At 51.5% G+C, this 22933-nt stretch overlaps 1 protein-coding gene across 15 annotated transcripts in view; it reads right to left on the bottom strand.

Annotated features, from left to right (window-relative positions):
- The window catches only part of FHAD1 (forkhead associated phosphopeptide binding domain 1), a 121367-nt gene that overhangs the window by 45885 nt on the left and 52549 nt on the right, over positions 1-22933 (bottom strand). For 10 of the 15 annotated variants that reach the window (XM_045475731.1, XM_045475735.1, XM_045475729.1 and 7 more), the window contains 7 exons: positions 20276-20365; positions 18901-19005; positions 15028-15135; positions 12306-12389; positions 11405-11557; positions 10035-10230; positions 1278-1348 (listed from right to left, as the gene is read on the bottom strand). In XM_045475731.1, coding sequence (XP_045331687.1) covers positions 1278-1348; positions 10035-10230; positions 11405-11557; positions 12306-12389; positions 15028-15135; positions 18901-19005; positions 20276-20365 — 807 coding nt within the window. The remainder of the gene's footprint in view (positions 1-1277; positions 1349-10034; positions 10231-11404; positions 11558-12305; positions 12390-15027; positions 15136-18900; positions 19006-20275; positions 20366-22933) is intronic. The other 5 variants (XM_045475734.1, XM_045475728.1, XM_045475733.1 and 2 more) reach the window with 2 other exon arrangements.

The following is a 22933-nucleotide window of genomic DNA, read 5'->3' as shown; positions in this document are numbered from 1 at the left end:
CGATGGGGGCTCGAACTCACGAATCATGAAATCGTGACCTGACCCGAAGTCAGATGCTTACCTGATGGAGCCAGCCAGGCGCCCCTCTGGCCATGTGCCTTGCAGTGCCCACCCATATCCTGCCCTGACACTGAATTCAGCCATGTGACCTGCTTTGGCCAACGGGATGTTAGCAGACGTATCCCGGCAGAGAACTGAAAAGCATTCTACGATCGGGCTGCTTTCCCTTGTACTTCTGCATCGCCATGGGAACGTTCCCAGGCTAGCCTGATGGAGGATGACAGACAGATGGAGGAGAGTAGAGGTGTTCCAGTTGAGGCCAGCCTCAAGGGCCAGCCAACACCCAGATACTTGGGCAAGCCCGTCCAAGATTGGTGCACCCACCTAGCGGCTGACCCTAGACACGTGAGCCACGAAAGGTAATTGTGGAATGCCACTGAAGTTTTGCGGGCGTTCATTACACAGCATTGTATGTCAGTAGCTACGAGAGTGGTCCGATCCCTAACCATCAACTGCCTCTCAAATGTTCACATTACGCAACTGTTGCTAATTCGTCTCCCTGTACTGTTGCTAGTCGTGTTGTTCCACTGCATTCAAGAAGCACAATTTTCAACATGTGGTGGTATTTATCTCTTAATTAAAAAAAAAAAAAAATTAATTCATTTCGAAAGAGAGAGAGAGAGAGAGAGAATGAGTGAACGAATCCCAAGCGGGTTCCATCCCACCAACCGTGAGATCGTGACCTGAGCTGCAATCAAGAGTTGGATGCTTGGGGCGCCTGGGTGGCTCAGTCGGTTGGGCGACCGACTTCGGCTCAGGTCACGATCTCGCAGTCTGTGAGATCGAGCCCCACGTCGGGCTCTGTGCTGACAGCTCGGAGCCTGGGGCCTACTTCAGATTCTGTGTTTCCCCCTCTGTCTACCCCTCCCCTGCTCACGCCCTGTGTCTGTCTCTCAATAATAAATGAACGTTAAAAAAAAATTAAAAAAAAATAAAAGACTTGGATGCTTAACCAACTGAGCCACCCGGGTGCCCCAAGATGTGACGGCATTTAAATCTTCCTGATAATTCTGACAGAAGGAAACACGCATCCTGTCCTTTCCCTTGCCCTCCTGGGAGATCTTAGCCACCCTGTCTGAATCTTTTTGTGTCAAACGGAGATGCCATGTCACCTCTTGGGGAAGGTGGACTGACTGGTTAACAGACAAAAAACAGTGCACAGTGCTATACAGATGCCAAGGAGGAGCTGAAATGAACTTTCAAAGTTAAACTATTACCTGAAGTTCCTGGCTTTGGTTTGTAATTTTCTTGTAATGTATCAGAAGATATTCCAGATACAGAGACAATCCTTGAAAAAAGAAGCAAAGAGAAGTATTAATTCATTTCGCCTCCTTTGCTTTCCGAATAACGTAGTAACAGAGCTTGCGCACAGGTGGATGAGGGCAACGCTGTCCTCCCACCAGGAAGACTGGAGTCTCCGTCCGATGCGTGGTTTAAAAATGGTTGGCCAGTCTTGGCTGGGCTCAAATCGAGCTTCTTGTTGAAGGTGGAAAGTAAAACCCATCCGCAGAGCACCTACTGTGTCCACTGGGTGCAAAGCCCCGAGCCGAGTGTGGGGGATGCTACGAAGCCATTCGTCAAGGTTCAGCCTGAGAGACGGGGTCTGACTGCCTGATAGGAAACATGCCACGGCTCCAGCTGGCACCTAAGTGACTACTGACAGAGCGGGGGAGTGTGAGAGCCTCAGAGGAGGGGAGATCATTCACCCAGAGTGATCACAGGAGGCTACCGGGCCAAGGAGCCACCGGGTATGGGCACTGCTGAGTAGGCAGCATTCAGAGTTGGCGGGGAGGGCATTTCTGAATGGACGATGTGGAAATGGCAGGCTACGTGCTGACGGCCCTCAAAGATAACCGGGTCCCGATCTCTGGGAGCCTGTGAATGCTTCCTTACGGGGCAGGAGGAACTTGGCAGATGTCATCAAGTTAAGGATCTTGAGATGCGGGGGGGGGGGGGGGGGATTATCCTGGACTACTGGGTGGACCCAATATAATCACACGGGAAGAGCAGAGGACGGGCGATGGGACAGGAGCAGAGACCGGAAGATGCTTCACTGCTGCCTCTGAAGATGGAGGAAAGGCAAAGAAACGGGTCCTTTCCTAGAGCCTTCGGAAGGACCCGGTCCCTCTGACACCCTGACTCGAGCCCAGGGAAGCCGATTTCAGGCTTTAGGCTTCAGGCTGCGCGAGAACACACATGTGCTGTGTTGAGGTGCTGCGTTGGTGGTATTTGTTACAGCAGCCATAGGAAACTAATGTGGGGGTGAAGGCAGGTGGGGGGTCGGGGAAGGGAGTGCACAGCCCTCGAGGGCGCTGAGCTTAACTGGGCTGCTCGGACGCCGCCAGCAGGGAAGCAGAAGGTGGAGCTGGGGGGAAGGCTGGGGTCGAGTGGTGGCCGGTCCGGAACAGTAGCCACAATGTGTGAACTGGCTCGAAACGTCACTGACGTGTACAGAGTAGGTCCCGTGTGCCCGGCCCTCTGCCAAGCAATCAGTGTATCACCACGCTGTGTCACCGGATCGTCACCCAGTGTGACAGGGGAGGCAGCCGGGCTCCGAGACGTGCGGCTGCCGAGTGCCGCAAGGCTGGCAAACAGCTGAGCCGGGCCTTGGGCTCGAGTCAGTGGGACTCTAGCATCCGTGTCACTGTTGCTTCAGTTGCCGATGGAGCAGTGAACTAACTGCCTTGACGAGGAGTGTTTTCTTGTTTTGCTCCTTTTGTCTTTCCAGAAAAATAGCTGAGGCGAATTAGAGGCGGAGGAACTAGCAGGTTCCCTGATGGCAGCACCGTGGATAGGCTGGGCTAGACAAATTCTCTGCTGTGGGGGCTGTTCTGGGCACTGCAGGACGCCAGGAGCGCCACCCCCCGTCCTGGGCGTGACAACCGAAATGTCTCCGGACATTGCCGGATGTCTCCTGGCGGCTGAATCCCTTCCTGAGAGTTAGAGGCTGGGAGCCCATGGACGTCCAGGTCTTTAGGGCCGATGTTCTAAACTAGGGTGGGAGAAGGGAGAAATGGGGATAAGAAAAAGAGAGAGAGAAAAATCTCCTCTTAGGGGTAGAATGGTGGCCCCATTGTCAGACAGAGAAGACAGGTGAGGGTGGTGTAAGGGCTGGTGAGGAGGCAAGAGCTACAAGCTCGGTGTCAGACGTGTTGAATTTGAGGTACCAGAAGGACTCTAAGGAGAGGTGGTTGGACGAAAGCAGGACCACCCCGGCCCAGTCCACCGAAGGTCTTCATGAGGTTGAGAGAGCACCCTTCCTCCTGGTGGCCACGGCCCCTGCCAGGGGTCCCACCTGCTGCTTTATGTGGTGCCCAACCTGTACTACCATTCCTGGTGGCACGGCACGTAGAGACGTGCACGTGGCCATCGCTGCCACGGGAGTGGTTGTGGAAGTGCCTGGATGGAGACTGTCTTCATAAGAAAGGAAATGAGAGAGGGGAGGGCCAAGGACTCCATTGGAGGAAACACTCAGGTAGGGACAGGAATAGGGGAAAGGGGCTGCTGAAAACAAATGAAGAAGGTCAAGAGACAGGCAGGGTGCACCAGGCCTGGGAGAGCCAAGGGCTGAGCGCGTCTCCTGGGAGAGATCCGAGAGCGTTGGGGGAGCCGGAGAGAATGCAGGCTGGGGAAAGATGGCGGGTCTGCCAGTCCAGGCGGGGTTCCATGTCAGTTACACGCAGGGGTAAAGCAGGCAGGCAGAGCCAGAGTAGGAAATTTGCCATGAAGGCAGAGGGCGTAACACACTTCTGCAAGATCCAAGGTGGGATGGGAGTGCCAGGAACAGAAAAAGAGCTAAAGAAGCAGCGGGTTCCAGGGAACGACTGCCATCTTGAAACGCATGTTTGATGGCAAGAGAAGGATTAAGAGGAAGAGAAAAGCAGTTGATGCCAGAGAAAGAAGTTGTAATTCCAGACCTTGTGCACGGGTTCCCCTGGGAGGGACAGAGAATGGGAGACACAGGGAAGGAAGAGCTGCATCTGGAGAAAGCAGTGAGACGATAGCAGGAATTTGGAGGGGGAAGGGAGAAAAGGGGGGGGGGAGAGAGAGAGAGAAAGGAAGGGAGTTGAATATGTTCATGCCTGGGGCCTTGATCCCTGGCAGTGCAACTTTCTGAGAATTTCCAGCCTGCAAGAGTAGAAGAGTAATATTATAATAATAGCTATCAAGTATTAAGTACCTGCTGTGTGCCAGGCACCACGCCAGGAGTTTTACACGTGATATTTTCTAGCCATGATAAACAGCCCAGCAAGGAAATGTGTTTGCCCTTGTACGTGAAGCAGCAGAAATTCAGCAAGGTTGAGCTACAGAGCTGGGAAGTGGTAGGCACAGAATCTAGCCCCGGGTCTGTCATCCTCTTTTAAGCGACGGGAGAAGTGCTCTGTGAGGACATCAAGATGGCAGGGAAGGCAAGATGGCCTGGGTAATGTTGGCAACAGCTATAGGAGCAAATGGATTTGGGGTGGCTCAATTGGGGTACAACCCGTGACTCAAGAACCCAAGGGGAGGGATCAAAGCAGGAGTGGGATCCAGAGAGGATTAGGGAGAGGAAGGACTCAAGGATGTCGAAGGAGAAGAGGGAGTGTGTGATCGTGCGTCTGGGTTCCATGATGAGCCGTAGTCATTATGGGGTTTCTCTCTTTTCGAGAAGAGGCAATTCTTCATTATATTTCTGGTTACAAAAGTTATGTGTGTCTATTACACAAACCCAAACATTACAGATATCCGTAACGTGGAGACTGTTCCCTGCTCTAGCCTCCCTGGCTGGCACACAGTAGGCCTGCAATCAACAGTTGATAAATGACCAAGTGAAGGTGAAGGTCCTGCATAGTCCCACCACGCTGGGAAAATACTCCCAACACCTGTGTGTCTTTTTCTTCGGACTTTTCTTTTGATTCCGTACCGATACTTAAAAACGGGAGCACTGTGCGTATTGTATTACAACTTGGCTTTTTTCATGTAAAAATGCTGCATATTTTGGATATCTGAGAAAGAGTGATTTTTTATGGATGCAGGGAAGCCTTTTATCTGTAACAAAGTCTTGCAGAAATAGACACAAACAACTGACCTTGCGAGAAAAATGTAGAGTTCTTTCTTTTCCTTTATCAAAAGAAGCCGAGAAACCAGGCAGGAGGAGTGGGGGCTAACTTTCAAGGTCCCTTTTGAGACGTTTTGCATCTTCCCAGATGGACCACACAGCAAATCCTTGACCGGTCACATCTTTAGTGGCAACACCAACCTTCTGAGCCACTTAGGACAGTGGCCAACAATACTCCAAGTCGAGTCTCCCTTAACATTAGTCGACCTGCCTTCTCCCGGGGGATTCATTTCAGGGTTTACAGACCCAGTCTGTTAGGTGAACTCTATCTCTTAGGACAGTATTGGAAAAGGCAGGTAGCGTGGTGGTTAAGAGTAGGGGCTGGAAGGTCAGAGGAATCTGAACCGAATCCCACCTTTACCAGCTGGCTGTTGAGACACTGAGCCCATGGTCATGACTCTGGGAAGGAGGCCTGGGAAGGGCTCTTGTGGGTTCAACCCAACTGAGTGATCATGGCTCGGAAAATCCCATTTGCTGCCAAATGGAGATGGGCGAGAGGCTGCGGGTCAGGTTACCTTGGTGCGAATAAATCAAGCTGGAGAGCCCGTGCGTATACCTATCTGACCCACATTTAGGTCAAATTAGGTCCACAGGTATTTCAGGCTGGTGATAATGGCAGCTCTCGTTTATTAAGTCTTACCGCGTGGCCCAGGCTCCATGATCGGCACATGCATCTCAGCATTTTAATCCTCACAACATCTCTATGGGACTTTATTCCCATTTTCCGAGCAGGTAAACAGGGGCACACGGAAGTCGAGCAACCTTCTCACACAACTGGTAAGTGCACAGCTGAGATTCAGACTTGGCAGCTGGTCTCCGAAGCCCGGGCTCAGAAACGTTCTGCTGTGTCGTGCAAATGGAGTCTTCCTTGGGCCTGGCTCGTGGTGCACATCAGAGAGGGCAGCTCACCTTGGGGAGCGAGAACTCTTAGCTCTGTCTCTGCCCAGGCTGATGACAGAATCTGTCCTCTAGGAACTGGGTGTGTACCTGGTACCTCTCTGGATCTTCAGAGAGAGCGTGGGGTCACAGACAAACACACACGCATTAGGATCACAACGACCTGTTTGAATCCTGACCTTCCCACGTGGCAGTTGTGTGACCTTGAACAAGTTTCTTAACATCACTGAGACTTGCTTTCCTTACCTGAAAAATAAAGACAATAATAGTACCTCGCTCGCTAGGGTATGGGAGGATAAAAGGACACAACACATATACAACACCTAACATGGTGATAAGTTCTCAGCAGCAGCTAAATAAACCATGGTTCCTACCCTTTTCTCGGGAACTGGGAACACAGAAGGCCTTTAGGAGTGTTTGTGGATGGCGGTGAATGACCGGGGACCCCCTGCTGGCCTCGGCGATGTGAAGTACCTGAGTCTCCTTATCATGCTGGAATACTCATAAAAGTAGTTTTGGGGCCAGTTTCTTCGTTTCTAAAATGAGGATAATAGTACCTGCCTCACCGAGTTGCTGTGAGGATGAACTGAAATGATATACGGAAATGCTTAGAATAGCTTCTGGAAGAGAAGGGCTCAGTACTGAATGGTGACCACCATCATTGCAGTCATTACCATTATCACCTCTACCATCACCACCATCGCAACCTGATCACTGCCACGACTGTCGTACTCAGCACTACCACTGTCCTCCTCACCACCATCATCACCACCATCACTGCCATCATCCTCATCACCATCACCCTCCTTACTTACTCAGACCCCGACCGTCCTCCTCATCCTCACCATTTTCACCACCCTCACCACCATGGCCACCGCCATCCTTGGGTAGATGGTTCTGGGCTAGGAATGAGGTACGGAAATACTTAACACAGAGGACAGAGGGAATTCTCTAGTCCATCCCTTTCTTTTAGTCTTTTGGGACCTTGCCATAATCCTGCTCGTACTGGAAGAGAAAATGCCTTTGCCATCAACTTCTGCTGAAGGAATGAAGGATAGGCCCCAGTTATTGACCTTTTTGTTGTTACCCTCCATGCTTCCTGTCTGACTCCTTAGGACCTTGTAGTTGCAATCATAGAACATAGTCTGTGTTTCCCCCACAGGTGTTCCATAGGACCTTATTCCCAAAGATGCTAGATGAGGGCAAGGACAGGAGAAAAGGAGAAATATATTTTGGGAACACTACATTCTTTACCTCATTTTTCTAGATCCATAGTGCTTCTTAGTTATAGGAGGAACTCTGCAGACCTGAGAGGGCAGGTCTGAGAAATGCTGCCTGAAAGAACTCGAATCGCTGGCCTGAGACTTTATAATTCACTTTATAATTCACTTCTCTTTACGGTAGCATGTGTATGACTAGATTTCTGGACACAAGCTACAATGACTAAAATGGCCTTGGACATGGGGAGGGGACAGTACACACATAGCTTGGCCCCACTGTTACTGGGATAGAAATGATGGTTTTTGTAGGCACCCACTATGTGGTATATGCCTTTCTGGGTTCTGGAGATATACCACTACTAACATCTATTTCCAGATTAGACATACAGGGTAACAGCTGCATCCTTGGCACCCCATCTTGAATGTCTCACAGGCACCTCACACTCGTCTTCTCCTTCAAACCTGGTCTTCGTGCAACGCTCCTTAGACTGGATTTTAGTGAAGGCAGCACGTCTGTCCTTTCACACAAGCCAGAAACCTGGAGGTCTATAGACTCCCTTCTCTCTGTCACTTCTCTTCTAACCATATCCAATTCCGCCGCAGAGGCTGTTGATGTGCCTGGGGACCTTCTCTCTTTCCCTGTCCCACCCCTGCCCTAAAGCCACCATCATCTCCTGGGACGGCGTCCCAACGATTCCCTGGTGCTCCGTGTTGGCCATTTGCCCACACATTTTCCACTCCCAGCTGAGACCATTATCTCCAAAAGCAAACCTGTTCCGTCCGTTTCCTACTTAAAGCCTTTCATTGGCTCCTTGCTGCTCTTAGGATAAAGCAGGGCTTCTTACGGGGGCCCTGCCAGCCCGTGGGGCACAGCCCCTGCCCACTTCCCCTGCCAGCCCGGTCCCACCTCCCACCCCCATTTCTTTCAGACCCTTCTGTTCTTTATGCTCCCCTCCCCGCCGCCACACAGCTCTCTTGGCCCAGAATTCTCTTCTCTCCCCTCCCCTCCCCTCCCCTCCCCCTTTTGCCAAATAACTCCTACGCGTCCTACGCGTCCTACGCGTCCTACGCGTCCTCCTACCCTGCCCTCCCTGACCGGCTCAGAGTCCCGCGCTTCTCCTTTGTAGCACCTGTCACCATCCAAGTTTTATGTGCTCGTGAGTTTTCAGTTAATGCCCAACTCCCCTCCCCAAGACCACAAGGTCTGTGAGGGCAGGGACGGTGCCTATGCCCCCTCAATATTTCACTACGAAAAATTTCAGACAACGTTAGAGGAATTTTACAGCGAACACCCACACACCCTCGACCTGGAGTCCACCTGCTTCTGACCCCACTACGTCTCTGCCCTGCACAGGGCTGGTGTCTCGTAGGCACGCAATGAAACTCTGCTGAGTGAAAACGGTTCAATGTCCTTCCCCTTAGAAGGCGATAAAGATAAGGCGACGAGATATATGTTCAGTCGTGTTCACGTCAGCACTATCTGTGAGTATGGAAAACGGGAAACAACCTAAATGCCCGCGATAAAAAAAAAAAAATGTACAGGTAGTGCCTATTCTGTGCCAGATACTATTCTAAGTACTTTACATATACCACTATTTTTCAGTCCTCACAACAGCCTTGCGGTGGGTATTCCTTATTATCGAGGCAGAGAGAAGGTAAGTTACTCGCCCAGGACCACATAGCTGTTTCCCCGGGAAGATGCTGTGGAAGTTACGCCCGAAACAGAACGGCAGTGACAACATCAAATGCTGGCAAGGATGTGGAGCATCGGGAACCCTCTCACTCACTGCTGGCAGGAACGCAAAATGGGGCAGGCCCTTTGGAAGACAGTTTGGTGGTTTCTCTCCAAACCAACCATCCCCTTGCCACATGCTCCAGCAATCATACCCTCCGGGGTTTACTCAAAGGGGTAAATGGACGGCTAAGCAAATTGTGGTACGTGCAGACAGTGGAGTATCATTCGGTGCTAAGAAGAGGTGGGCTAGCAAGTCATGAGAAGACACGGAGGCAACTTAAACGTAGATTAGAAAGAGAAAGAAGCCGATCTGAGAGGTGGTAGGATTCCAACTGCATGGCATTCTGGAAAAGGCAAAACCGTGGTAAAAGGGAGCTGGAGGCTGGGGCGGGGGGGCGGGGGGGAGGGACAGGTGGAGAGCAGGGGATTTTGAAGGCAATGGAACTATCCTGCGTGACCCGACAATGGTGGATACACGTCAAGATACCCCTGTTCAAACCCCTAGAATGTGCGACACCGAGAGCGAACCCCGACTCGAAGCATGGAGGCTGGGTTTAGCACTGATGTGTCAGTGTGGGTTCACCAGCTGTGGCGGGGGATCCTGACAGCGGGAGGCGGGGACTGTGCAAGCCGGGGGGCAGGGGGCACACGGAAGTCTCTGTATGGTACTTTCCCCTCACTTCTGCTGTGAACCTAAAACTGCTCTATAAAATACATGTATATAAAATGGTAGCTCCTTCTGAAAGGGAGGATTTAGCCTAATTTTGATTTAGTTTTCCTTTTGCCTCTGTCACGTCTCATTTGTCTTCAGTAATCATGTCTCACTTGTTTTTTTTTTTTTTTTTTTTTTTCCCACCCCAGGAAAATCACTTCTCCGAGTCAGTCTGGAGAAGGGAGTTCTTGGCCACATCCCTAAGAAGCCTTCCTCAACAGATGTCCCCTCGCAGTAAGATTCAACGCGACATTTTAGAGTCATGCCACTATGGGAGGAAGGGGGAAAAAAAAAGGGAAAAGCACCAGTCACCTGCGTCGGAGCTGGATAACTGGATCCCGACGTCCCCGAGGAGACGCTCCGTGTCCTCCAGCCAGGACAGCGCCAGGCGCAGGATGTCCAGTGCTACCTTCTGGAGCCCTGAAACGGGCGGGCTCACCTGAAGGCTCTGAAGCACGTCCACCTCCTTCTTCAGGTCCTTGCTACAGCAGGACATTTTCATGCACGCCTGGCAAGAGACGACACCGTGAGGAGCCCAGACGCGCGCCAGAAACCAGCACCCGGACGGCCGCGCTCCCGACCCTGCCGTGAAACAGGCCGTGCCACGTGCTGGCCGCGCGGGGGGGGGGCTCCGTTGTATTTACCCCCCGTTTGGGGGCCGCTTTTGCCTTCGTTTGTTTGTTGGGGCTCTTAATTTGGACTCTGGATGGTCAGAGAGACCCCGCTTTTAGGTCTCTGCAATTCCAAAGCCAAATGGCCCAGGGCCACGGGCTGAAACGAGAACCAGATTTGGGTGCTTCTGCACGTCAAACTCCCTGTGGAGATGAACAGAGGGGCTGGCCAGAGAGTGGGGTTTCCCGATTTGAAAGGGTGCTGACGAGCCCGCGTCTGCACAGACTCCCCAAATAGCAGCTGCTTATTTCCAGAGGAAGCAGACAGGGCTGTCTGCTCGATGGGCTCTGTGCCCGCGTGGGAGCCCTGGGGGTTCAGGCCGACTTCTGGTCCCAGTCTCCACCGGAGTCAAAAGCAAAAGGGGCAACAAACAGACAGACAGACAAACAGACAGACAACAAAGACCACCAGGCTTTCCATCGCTGGGCAGAAAAAGAAGCTGCAAATAAAGAGTAGGAACATTTCCTTGGTTTCTCTGGAAATAATAGGGGGCTATTTTTTTTTTTCCTGCTGGGGTCGGGGACCACCCCAAGTCAGTACTAGGAGTGTGTCGGGCGTCTTTCCCTTGGCCACACCAAGTTCACCTGGGGCTCTTTGTTTTCTATTCCCAAACTAGTTTCTCCCACAAGAGAAAAGGACAAAAAGAAAAAAGAGCAGAGCATTTCTGCCCCACCTGCTCCAAAAGCGCTGGGTAATTTCCCAAACAAGCAGCACCAGAATGAGGCGAAAGAGGGGCGCCTGACGTGGCTCAAGTCGGTTAAGCGGCCGACTTCAGCTCAGGTCATGATCTCACGGCTCGTGGGTTTGAGCCCCGTGTCGGGCTCTGTGCTGACAGCTCAGAGCCTGGAGCCTGCTTTGGATTCTGTGTCTCTCTCTCTCTGTCCCTCCTCCACGCGCGCACACACACACACACACACACACTCTCTCTCTCTCTCTCTAAATAAATAAATATTAAAAAAAAAAAAAGAATGAGGTGAAAAAGACGTTTGTAAAGAGCAGAGGGGGGCCACCTGGCAGTTGTCTAAAGATGTCTTCAGCTTCTCAACGTTCTCTGTGATTTCCTCCCGTTTGGAGCTGTGGAGCTGAGTCTCCTTCTGCAGGGTCCATTTTTTCTGCTGAAGGTTGATGCTGTCCTCAGTGACCTGGGTAATCTTCTCTATTAACTGGTGAGAGAAAAGGAAAGAAAGGTTTACGGCACAGGGCGGCTCTGGGAAGGGAGCTGGGGGCATTGGGTTGAAGCTCCCGGCTCGACAGGTGAGAAGGGAGGTCCTGACGTGTGCCTTGGGGATGGCTCCGGAGGAGGACATTGGCTCTGTCCCCAGGATGTGTTTCCCAGGATCAGAGATGACTTTTAAGAGCCAAGGATCTGTAACGCTGTCACGGGTCTGTTCTAGATACTTCTGCACTGCGGTGGTGATTCATAACACGGAGCCTGATGCTGTGGGCTCATTAATAGAAGGTCAGCGTCCGCAGCCGCTGTAGAGCAGGTCTTGGTGTGGTTTCTTATGTGTGTTGACACAGAGGGATGGAAAGAAAGTCGGGAAGAACGACGAGGCGGTCGTTACAGCCAGAAGTCCATCCCCACTGCCCTCTTTTCTCTCCGGAAGGAAGGCATGGTTTACGGAGAGGCCGCCCCCCCCCCTTTTTTTTCAGGTGCTAACGAAGGGTAAATGCGTGTGTCTGGCGACCAGAAATAGGCCTGAGTGGTTTAATTTGATTTTCAGAGAAACGTTTCAAGGGAGTTTAACTGGCTTTTACTTTAAAAGCCAGGAAATCCCATAAAATCAAAACAAATCTTTATGGTGTAGCAACAGCGTGAAAAACATGTACCATCAACCAAAACCAGAAACATACGCTCCCCGTGTCTGGGGGCCCGGGGCCGGGGGAAGGAAGTGAAAACTCCAGACAAACCTGCTGATCGGTGATGGATCTGTCCAGGAACGGCTTCACCTGTCCGTAGGTGGCCTTGATGATTTGAGTTCTGAAATGCTCCAGCTGCAGCACAGAAAGGGAAGGCGACAAGAGTCGGCGGGGCCGCCCGGAACCGGCAAGCCCGCGCGTGGCACTTCCAGCGCCGGGGTCCGGGAGTCAGAAGGGTCCGCGCGCCTTTAGTGGTCGCCACGGGTCACTGAAACGGTCACCTCTCGCCGGAAGGGGCGGGGCGCGCGGAAGAGAGCCGGACAGCAGGCTTTGATGACTGTTTGGGTCTGCCTGCCTAACCCAACCCACACGCGTGGTCAGCGCACGCGCTCGCGCCCTCGGAGGAGCCACTTGCTGCCAATTACCCGGCGGGGAGTCTGGGGCCGGGAGGCTCTTCCATAATTGCTGAGCTGGCGCCAGGCTGTGAAATAAATATTGAGGCTGTCAGCCCGAGGAGATGGTGCAATCAGCTCGGGTGCCCGGGGAGAGAACAGTGTGCTCCCTTCTGCCATTCTGGGCCTTGGACCACGCGTGTCCTGGAGACTGTGCCTATGGTCTTCGTGTCCCCAGAGCCCGGTGCAGTGCCTGACGGAGTAGGCCCTCAGTCCCCATTCACCGAACGCTCGAATGCAGAGACGTCGGCCAAACGCCGAGTCTTCTGCTTTGGTTCAGCCGGCTTTTAGCGAGCGCCTCCTTGGCGCGGGTGTTTTCAGATCGCAGCTGACGAAATGGCACAATGAGATTAGATCGGGGCACACAGAATGACGAGCTCGAGGCGTCCAGTTCCACGAGAAGAGGGGGCAGAGGCAGCCCGCCTTTCTCCGGGAATGTACCAACATGGTCCGGGGTTTTGGTTCGCTGGTAAAATACGGTCACTGCCTCTAAAACGGAGCCCTGAAGGGACCGTAGGTGCCACCGAATCAACTTAAAAGTCAAAGGGTCCCGGGGCGCCTGGGTGGCTCAGTCGGTTAAGCGTCCAGCTCTTGGTTTCAGCTCAGGTCATGATCTCATGCTTCGTGGGTTCGAGCCCCTGCGTTAGGCTCTGCGTGGACAGAGCAGGGCCTGCTTGGGATTCTCTGTCTCCCTCTCTCTCTGCCCCTCCCTGCTCACTCTCTCAAAACTAAGTGAATAAACAACAACACAAAAGTCAAAGGGTCCTAATATGCACAAGTTTACTATGTACTGGGGAGTTCTGGGAACCCAGTAGTGGAACGGAGGGTCTTCTAGGGACACCCCTGCAATCACCCGGCCCAAAGCTGACGGGGGGCAGGGTGGTGGTCTCGAGGCACTCCAGGCCATCCTCTGGATCCACAGCCAAGGGGAGGGTCCTAACTAGCCCAGGAAGAGAGCACAGCTCGGGGGTGGAGGGGTAGGTCCTCCTGAACGATGGGCTCAGGCCTGGAGCTGGGGAGGGGCAGAGTCTCAGACAGAGAACAGGGCCATGGAAATAAGGGCGTGGGATGGGAAGGTGGCAGAGAGAGGGCTCACGCTCTGTCTTTTGAGTCTGGACCCGGAGGGCTCTCAATGTCTCTGAGGGTCCTCCGGGATGACTTCTCCCCAGAGCCACGACCCGGACCTTGGTGCCTGGGCAAGTGACAAAGATCACGCCTTCGGACCAGGAGTGCATTGGGGACTACCGAGTGCAGAAAAGGTGCACAAAGGAAGGCTCAGACCGGTGATGGCACTGGAGGGGGGGGACATTTGTTGAAGGGGCTTTAAGATCTGCCCAATAGTCAGCATTGTTATTAAACTTGTATGCGCCTCTGACAAAGCCCGGTCACGCCGCCCACTTAAGGCTCGGAAGGGCTTTGGGAGCTGGGCCGCGTGGGACGGAGGTGTGGTTCTTAACTTTTTTGGGTGGTTCGCAGACCCTTCTGAGGATCCAACGAGCGACACGGTGAACCCTCTTTGCCAGAAAAACGATGGCGCCAACACATACACACACAACTTGTTCTTGGGTTGCCTGGAGCCGTGCTTTGCCAGGAGGGAACCCCTTGAGAAGTCCAGGGTCGGGTGCCCTTGGAGGGCCATATTCTGGAGGGTCAGTGCCCCCATCCTGGCTTCCTGTTTGCTCTCCCTTAGCCTTCGGTGAAGTCTCGTCTGCATCTCCTGGCCCTCACATCTGTGTCACGCATAAGAGGAAGGGCCACTGGGCCATCTGGGGCCCGAGTATTACAGAAATGGCATCCCCAGACCAGCCCGTCAGCCTGCTCACCACCCTGCCCAGGGACTTCCTCATCTAGCGTGAGCTTTGACATTCTGGGGTGTTACTTTATTTCCTTAAGGACACCGACTCTGACATCTGCGGGGGGCCCAGAGGAAGAAAAATGATGTTAAATGTCAGGACCAAAAAAAAAAAAAAAAAAAAAAAAGTGAGGAAGAAAGGATTAGAAACACCGTGGGATCAAGAGGCTCAAACTCTTCCCAAGAGGGAACCGCATGGCGGGGTAATTGGGGCCAGCACGGAGCCGGGACGGGCTGCCTGGGCCTCAGACAATGGCGAACCGTTCGTGTGGGCAGCTGCCCAGCAGGAAAAGCCTGTTCGTGGTGCCCACGGGGGTGCAGGAGCCACACACGGCTTCTCCTCTGGGATAAGAGGGAGGATTCAACCAAGGCCGACGCCCTCCTCACTCGTCCCCACCAGCGGCTTGGGTGCAGAGGACCCACGGGGAACGTGGGTGGGCCGCTGAAGGGGGCTCTGGAGCTCGCCTACCTGACCTACTGCCCTTTCCAAATTGACTTTAATGAGATTCTCTCTGTTCCCCATTTCTTGCAGCTGGAGCAATTTCCTTCTGGAATCCTCCTGAAGCTTCTCTTCAACCTGAAATGATGATGAAAGCATGTGCTCGCTGCTAATGGGATAACGCGCTCCAGGGGAACTCCTCTAGCAGGTCTAATGGCCCTGTGGGGGGGGGGGAGTCCCGGGGGGGGCAGGGGCGGCTGCAGCCCAGGTGGTGGGGGTCACAGTCACGCACAGGGTGGAGGCGGGCTCACAGGAGCCACCCCCCTCCAGGGGAAAGGGCCGAGCTCTGCACCCCGGGCTCAAATGCATCCTATCGCAGGCTCCAAACCTCTGCTGGGTCCCCAGCAAGTGCTGTGACCACCGCGACCAGTGTCCTCATCTGTCAAATGGGGATGACGATCCCAGTACGCCTCGTAGGGTTATTACGGGGATTCAAAATGTTTAGAGTAGCGCCAGTGCTGCTCGAGGGTCTATAAACGCACCAGCTGTTGCAACCTGTGAAAGTGGACGGGAACGTCCACCTTGTGACTTATCGGGCTTATCATCGTAACTGTTTGTCATTGCTGCCTTCAGCACTCACCGGTGAACTTTAGGGACTTGGGAAACAACGTCTTTTAAGAAGCACAGCCTGAAAAGAAGGAGTTTGCAGCGGGGAAACTGGCCCATCTATTCCCCCCTTGCTTGGATCATAGTCAAGGCGAGGGGAGCTTTCGGGCGCTCGATGCTGCCCTCTGCTGGCTTTTATGGGGCCCTGCGGCTGCGCTGTTCGTGTTCGAACATTTTGGAAGCACTACTGGGCCAGCCAGCAAACTCCCCTGAATAAACGTGAGGGTGCGGTGCTGAAACAACTTCACGAGCTGTTTCTCGGTGGGGCTGAAGAGGGAAGCCACAGATGTGAAAGGCTCAGAAGAGCCCTGTAGAGCTTTGTTCTGAGCAGTGGGGTTCAGCAGAAGAGCCCGGAACAAGCGATGGGACTTCGGAAAAGCCATCCAGCCTCTCGGGGCCTTCGCTTCCTCCCCGTACATCCCCCCACACCTAAACACGCTCCGACTTCTATTTCAGCAGACTTTGTTATATGCTCTGAAAGCCCAGTGCAGCCCCCGAGGACCCTGCCCTCACCCGCGCTCCCCATCCGGTGGATGGCACCCCCGTTCCCCACCCCAACGCTCGGGGTCGTCCTCCGCCGCCTCCCTGCTCGATCTCCCACGCCCAGAGATCTCCAAGCCCGTGCTTGGATCTCCTCTCCAGGCACTGAGGACCTCTGGGCCCCGAGAAGTGGCCTCCTCCCTCTCGTTTCTTTCCTTCCAGCACATTCTTCATGGTGCCGTGAGAGTGACCAAGCCACGGAGAAGCTCGGTCTGGCTGAACTTTCTGCGGCGACGGAAACGCCCTGTGTCTGTGCCGAACGGCACGGCAGCCCCTAGCCGTGTCCGGCTGGCGAGCCCTTGAAACGTGGCCGGGGTGACTGAGGAGCCGCATCTCGAGTTTTGCCGAATCCGGATTCATTTCAGTGTGAAGCGTCGCACGTGGCTAGCGGCTATGCCGCGGTGACTGGAGCCAGACACACCTGGCCTCCTGTCCCGGCTCTGCCACCCACTGACAGCGTGGCCGTGGGCTGGTCACCTTACCAGGAACTGGGAGCCCCGATCCCCAAGTCTGTAAACTGGACAGGATAAACGCTTGAGAGAGACGAAATGTTTGGCACAATGCCTGGTACGTGAGGGGCTATGGCCAACCGACCACGATGCAATCACGCCCGTTCCCTGTTCACAAGCCTCCGGCAGCTTCCGCGCCGCCTGCGTGGTATGGCACCTGAGGGCCGGACTGATGCAAAACACCCAGCCGAGGATTCAAGAAGCCCACGAGAACTCCAAGCGAGGTAAGTAAAAAGGAACCCACGCCCAAATAAATCCATACAGCTGCTAAAAATCAAGGGAAAAGAAAAAGTTACAAGCGGCCAGAGAAGATAGGTTACGTAAAGGCCCCACGGTTACACATCTTTTTTATTGAGGTTTGTTTTTTTTAAAAAATTGTTTTATATTTATTTATTTTTGACAGAGTGAGACAAAGTGAGAGTGGGGGGTGCAGAGAGAGAGAGAGAGAGAGGGAGAGGGAGACCCAGGATCGGAAGCAGGCTCCAGGCTCTGAGCGCTCAGCACAGAGCCCGACGCGGGGCTCGAACCCACGGACCGTGAGATCATGACCTGAGCCCAAGTCAGACGCTTAAGTGACTGAGCCACCCAGGCGCCCCTAGGCTTCTAAATGACTTGTAAAGAGAAACAACATGATCCAAGAGACAATCAAATGATGATGGGCCTAATGCTATCTGTAAGGTGCTGAAGAATGCCATTGCTAAGTTGACAGTCAGTCAAAATGTGTTTTAAGAATGAAGGTTAAATATTCATTTCCAAAGATGTGCGTGTGTGTGGAAATCTGGGAGAATTTGTCATCAGCACGGCCACGCCGAAGGAAAACACTAAAAGATGTTCTTCAAACAGGAGAACAATGATCCCAGATGGATGATCAGAGATGCAGAAAAGACAGCAGAAACATAATGTGCGGGTATGAATACTGACTATGTAGAAATACTGATAAGGTCTTCTGGGGTTTAAAACGTACGGAATAGTTTAGAAATGGTAACAACAGCATACAAATCTGGAGGGGGCGAGTGAAGTCAGTGTTCTAAAGTCACTGCCTTATCAAGGAGAAGGGCACAATTATCAGCTAATGTTGGATCTTGGTTAAGTCAAAAACGCAGATTATAGTCATGAGGCTGACCATTCGAAGAATAGTTAAAGAGTGAAAAACTCAATTAATATTGGATTTTGGGAAGTCAAGGCTGAATGCTGTGGTCTTGCTATTGCTAAAAGAGTAGTAAAAGAAAAAAGATTTTCCAAGTTCATAGAGAGAAAAATGGAACGACAGGAAACCACTAACTCAAAAAAGGGCAAGAAAGGAAGAAAAGGGGACATTGCCTAGATCGTACAGGTGGCCATGAGCAGCAACATAGATTTAAACCCCAATGCACCAGCAACCACATCATATATAGACGGGCTAAAAGGCAAAGATTGGCAAAAGGGATTTTATAAGGATGATATGCCATTTAGAAGAGATAGGTCTAAAACTTAAAGACTGACAGAGAAAGTAGGAGCAAGATACGCTATGAAAATTCTGACCAAAAAAAGCCAGTGTAGCTTAGATTAATGACAAAGCAGACGTTAAGGGGAAAATACTACTAGAGTTAAGAGGGACATTTTATGATAAGCAAAGGGATTTTTTTCCACTGAGCAGTATTAAAATTCTAACTTTATATGAACTCAGTAACATATCGCTTCTCAGCCCTTGGGCTAAGATCAAGTGAACCTAGTAACGTAACCTCAAGACACACAAAGCAAAAGCTGGCGATACTGAAAGCGGAACACACAAATCCGCAATCGTGAGATTTCTAAAAAATATACCCCTTCAATGACTGATAGAACACGCGGCCAAGAAACAACCCAAAGACCATTTAAGGTTGAACGACATCATTGGCAAACTTGGTTTAATGGATCGGTTCTCTTCTGGATAATTTTTACAAGTAAGAGTGGCAGTCAGTCTAGACGAGTGGTTACACGTGGGAGCACTGGAGTCAGACAGACCTGGGTTCAAGTTCTGAGTCGTACAGATACTTTACCTGTGTGAACTTGGGGAATGTCCTTTGCCTCTGCGAGCCTCAGTTTCTCAGCCCTGAAGTGGGGTTAATACCAGTATCGACCACACGGGGTCGTTGTGAGATTCATGGAGATGATGAGTGCAGAGAGCCTGGCCCAGGGCAGTCACGGGGCCACCCCGTCCTTGTCTTACCTTACTCTTTTCTCGCAGCGTTTTGGAGATCATGTTCTGTTCAGTAGAACTCTTCTTCAGCTCCTCCCTGAGCTTCCTCATTTCTTTCTCCATGTCTTGGATTTGCTGAAAGAGTTTCAACAACAGGAAGTAAGAGTTGCTGAATCTTCTGAATCTCTATGGCTCATTTCCTTGGGTTCATTAAGCCAGAAACCTAATCTGGTATGAGCTTAATTGCTTCCCTTGGGGGAAAATTCTACATCTGCGGGGCAAAGTAGATGTTTTTTTCAATTGATATATGGGAAATTGGGTATAGGAAAATGATTAGTTTCTTTTGAAAATCAGCATGGACCCTGCATTAAACAGTACAAGATGTCCATCAACTCATCAGAAACTCTTCTGAGAAACTCTTTTCTTTTTTTAAAATTTTTTTTTCAACGTTTATTTATTTTTGGGACAGAGAGAGACAGAGCATGAACGGGTGAGGGGCAGAGAGAGAGGGAGACACAGAATCGGAAACAGGTTCCAGGCTCTGAGCCATCAGCCCAGAGCCTGACGCGGGGCTCGAACTCCCGGACCGCGAGATCGTGACCTGGCTGAAGTCGGACGCTTAACCGACTGCGCCACCCAGGCGCCCCTGAGAAACTCTTTTCGAAATCAATCTAAATAAGGGCTGCTTGGATGACACAATGGACACAGTCTGGAAGGACAGGACAAAGAAATTTTTCTTTTTTCCCCCTTGAGGCAGAAAATAGCAACGTTCCTAACACAGAGAAGAGCACGTCTCCCGGTGTCTAAGGCGCTGTATTTCCCAATGAATGGAAACATACATGCGAGAGGATTCAGCTGGCACAGGGAATGAACGATTTCATTTTAGTACTCGTATTTTTGTTATTTGTTTCCAAAGTCATCGTCTATATCAGCCAAATGATACCTCTTCTTTTTGCTTTGTTTTTATGAATTGGTGTAAAATTGATATGTTCCAGTAAAAATACTTCAGGGAGAATTTCCTGTTAATGACAGTGCCCGTGCCTATGATAAACTGAGACGGTGGAACAGGAAGGTTTGGGCATCACAGAGCCACGGGCAGGGGCCACAGAGTGTGTCCCCAGCCCAGCCCAGCCCAGCCCAGCTCCTGCCCGGCTCCAGGGCGAACATGGTGAGGTGGCCAGAACCCACACCCAGAGCATCCTGCCTCCCTATTTTCACCCATCTCTTCTTTGGGGCCGGAGGCAGCATTTCAAAGAAGTAGGAGACGATGTTAACAACCCATCATTAAAGTCCCGAGCTGGTGCTATCCAATGGGCCAAGGAACCCCTCCCCAACACCCCCAGAACCCTGAAGGTCAAAGTCTAGCCTTTCTGGGGACACCTAGGAGGGAGGAGGTTCAACTCACAATTTTGCAGAGTTTTAACTCTTTCCCTTGGGCTTCCTGTTGCTCCTTCTGAGAATCCTCCTTTCTTAGTTCTTCTTTCAGCATGTAGCACTACACAGAGAAAGGTCAACAGGTTGGCCGTGGGTCCAGAGTCCCCATATTTGCCCCTAAGAACAGTTCCTGTTGTTTAATCCAATCACATCCCCAAATTCCAAGGGAGGCGACGGAATTGTGTCGGACGGACGCATGGAGTTCCTAGTTCACCCTCTCACGAGTTCTGGGGAGAACATGTCCAAATTCTTCTTTTAAAAAAATGTTTATTTTTGAGAGGGAGAGAGAGAGAGAGAGAGAGAGAGAGAGAGAGAGAGAGAGCGCAAGCAGGGGTGGAGGAAGGGCAGAGAGGGGAGACAGAGAACCTGAAACAGGCTTCACACTGTCAGCGCAAAGCCTGACGTGGGGCTTGAACCCATGAACCGTGAGATCATGACCCGAGCCGAAGTCAGATGCTCAACCGATTGAGCCACCTGGGTGCCCCTAAATTCTTCTTTTAAGAGTCAGCAATCTACACCACAGGGCAGACCCAGCTTTGCAGAGTCTGGGTACTAAGGGTGAAGGAATTGGGTGTGTTTTCCTCTGTGACCAGCCAAAAGTGGCTTTCAGGAATACACAGAGGAGCTTCCTAAGTGAACCTGGAAGGCTCCTAGAGCTTTCTGTGAGTCACATCTCAGAGACACATCTGCCCCGGCCGAGGAAGCGTAAAGGAAACAGCTTTTCTGGAGGGCAGCTTGGCAACACGCATTCAGAACATAAAGATGTGCCTTCTTTTGACCCAGAAATTCCCACTTTAGTAGTATGTCTTAAGGATGATGATCAGAGAAATCAACGAATCTGTAGGTTCGAGGGTGTTCCTCACAGTATTGGTAGCAACAGAGGAAAAAAAAAAAAAGGAGGAAAAAAAAAAAAAAAAGAAACAACCCATGTTTGATAACGGATCGTTTTATTACCTTGTGCACATCCAGGAAAATATTATGTAACTTTTAGGACCAGTGAGATATTTTGTAGCTTTTAGGACCCATGATAGGAGCTTTTATTTATTAACACGGGAAAACACTAAGTAGTTAAAATATTTTAAAAAATTGTGTATAGCATAAAATTTTAAATATTTTTTTTAAATTTATAATACATGGAAACAAGTCTGGAATTTAATATACATTCAAATATCAATGTGGATTTCTAGGGGTAGCACTGTCTTTTCTAGCTCTTTAACTTTGCTTTTCAACCTCATCTATTTCTTTTCCTAAAATTAACACACGTGACAAAAGGAAGGAGAAAAAGGAAAGACGGGTATCCGAGAGGCTCACGAGAGCCTCACCCTTGGGGGCCTGATAGTGGAGAAGAAATACCTCGTTCCAAGGGCGATGAGGAGGGGGAAATGGGGAGAAAAAGAATCCAAATGTACTTCAGGAAGTTGGGTAATCAAACAGGCGCTGTTTTCCCGTGTCTCTTCCCTTGGCAACCACATGCGCCCCCATAAAGCTGTGACCCCCTGTGTCCAGGGCAGCAGTCTGCCTGGGAGAAATGACGGTGCAGGGCTCACCAGGCGTCTGGCCAGGCGCAGAGGCAGAAGAGCACAACTGAAATCAGCATCCCACTTCTCAGAAAATGCCTCTGTTTTCCCCCGTTTCCCAGATGTGGAAATGTTACCACAGAAGAAAGCTCAGGGATCGGATCCCGGTCTGTCCGGCCCCAAAGCTGACGCTCTGCCTTTTCTCAGTTCCAAACAGCGTTGTGCTCAGCACCAGATGTTACTCCTTGTGCCTTATCTTTGGAACTCCAAGATCTGTCTCCACCCCCGTAACCCTGATCAGACGACCACTGTGCATCTTTGAGCTGTCGCCTGAGATGACAGCTATTCGGTTTTACCTCGACTCAGGGAAACAGACAAACCACACAAATACCGAGGAACCTTCCTGGGGGCGCCTGGGGGCTCAGTCAGTTGACCGTCTGACTCTCGATTTCCGCTCGGGTCCTGGTCTCATGGTTGTGAGCTCAAGCCCCGCACTGGGTTCCACGCTGACAGTTCGGAGCCTGCTTGGGACTCTCTCTCTCTCTCTCTCTCTCTCTCCCTCTCTCTGCCCCTCCCCTGCTCATATTCTCTCTCTCTTTCAAAACAAACAAACAAACAAACAAACAAACAAACAAACAAACACCTTATTCTACAGGATCAGGAGTCTAAAGTCAGGATTGTGGGGTGCCTGGGTGGCTCAGTCGGTTAAGTGTCCAACTTCGGCTCAGGTCATAATCTTGCGGTTTGTGAGTTCGAGCCCCGCGTCGGGCTCTGTGCTGACTGCTCAGAGCCTGGAGCCTGTTTCGGATTCTGTGTCTCCCTCCTCTCTGACCCTCCCCCTTTCATGCTTTGTCTCTCTCTGTCTCAAAAATAAATAAACGTTAAAAAAAAATCAAAAGAAAAATAAAGTCAGGATTGAAGGACGCATTTGCAGAGTCAAAGTTACGTTTAAAAAGCTCCTTAACTTGCAGAGAAGCTGGCCCCTTGTGTGCCTTTCGTGTTTTGGGCCACCCGCCAGTCGGACCCCCTGTGCCTTCCCTATGCCCTCGGCCACCAGCCTTCTCTCGCGGTGGTGGGAGAGGAGAGAGTAGCATTCGAAGCTGGGGTCCAGG

This window comes from Leopardus geoffroyi, chromosome C1, assembly GCF_018350155.1.
Source record: "Leopardus geoffroyi isolate Oge1 chromosome C1, O.geoffroyi_Oge1_pat1.0, whole genome shotgun sequence".
Taxonomy (NCBI): domain Eukaryota; kingdom Metazoa; phylum Chordata; class Mammalia; order Carnivora; family Felidae; genus Leopardus; species Leopardus geoffroyi.
This window is presented reverse-complemented; position numbering and strand designations above follow the sequence as displayed.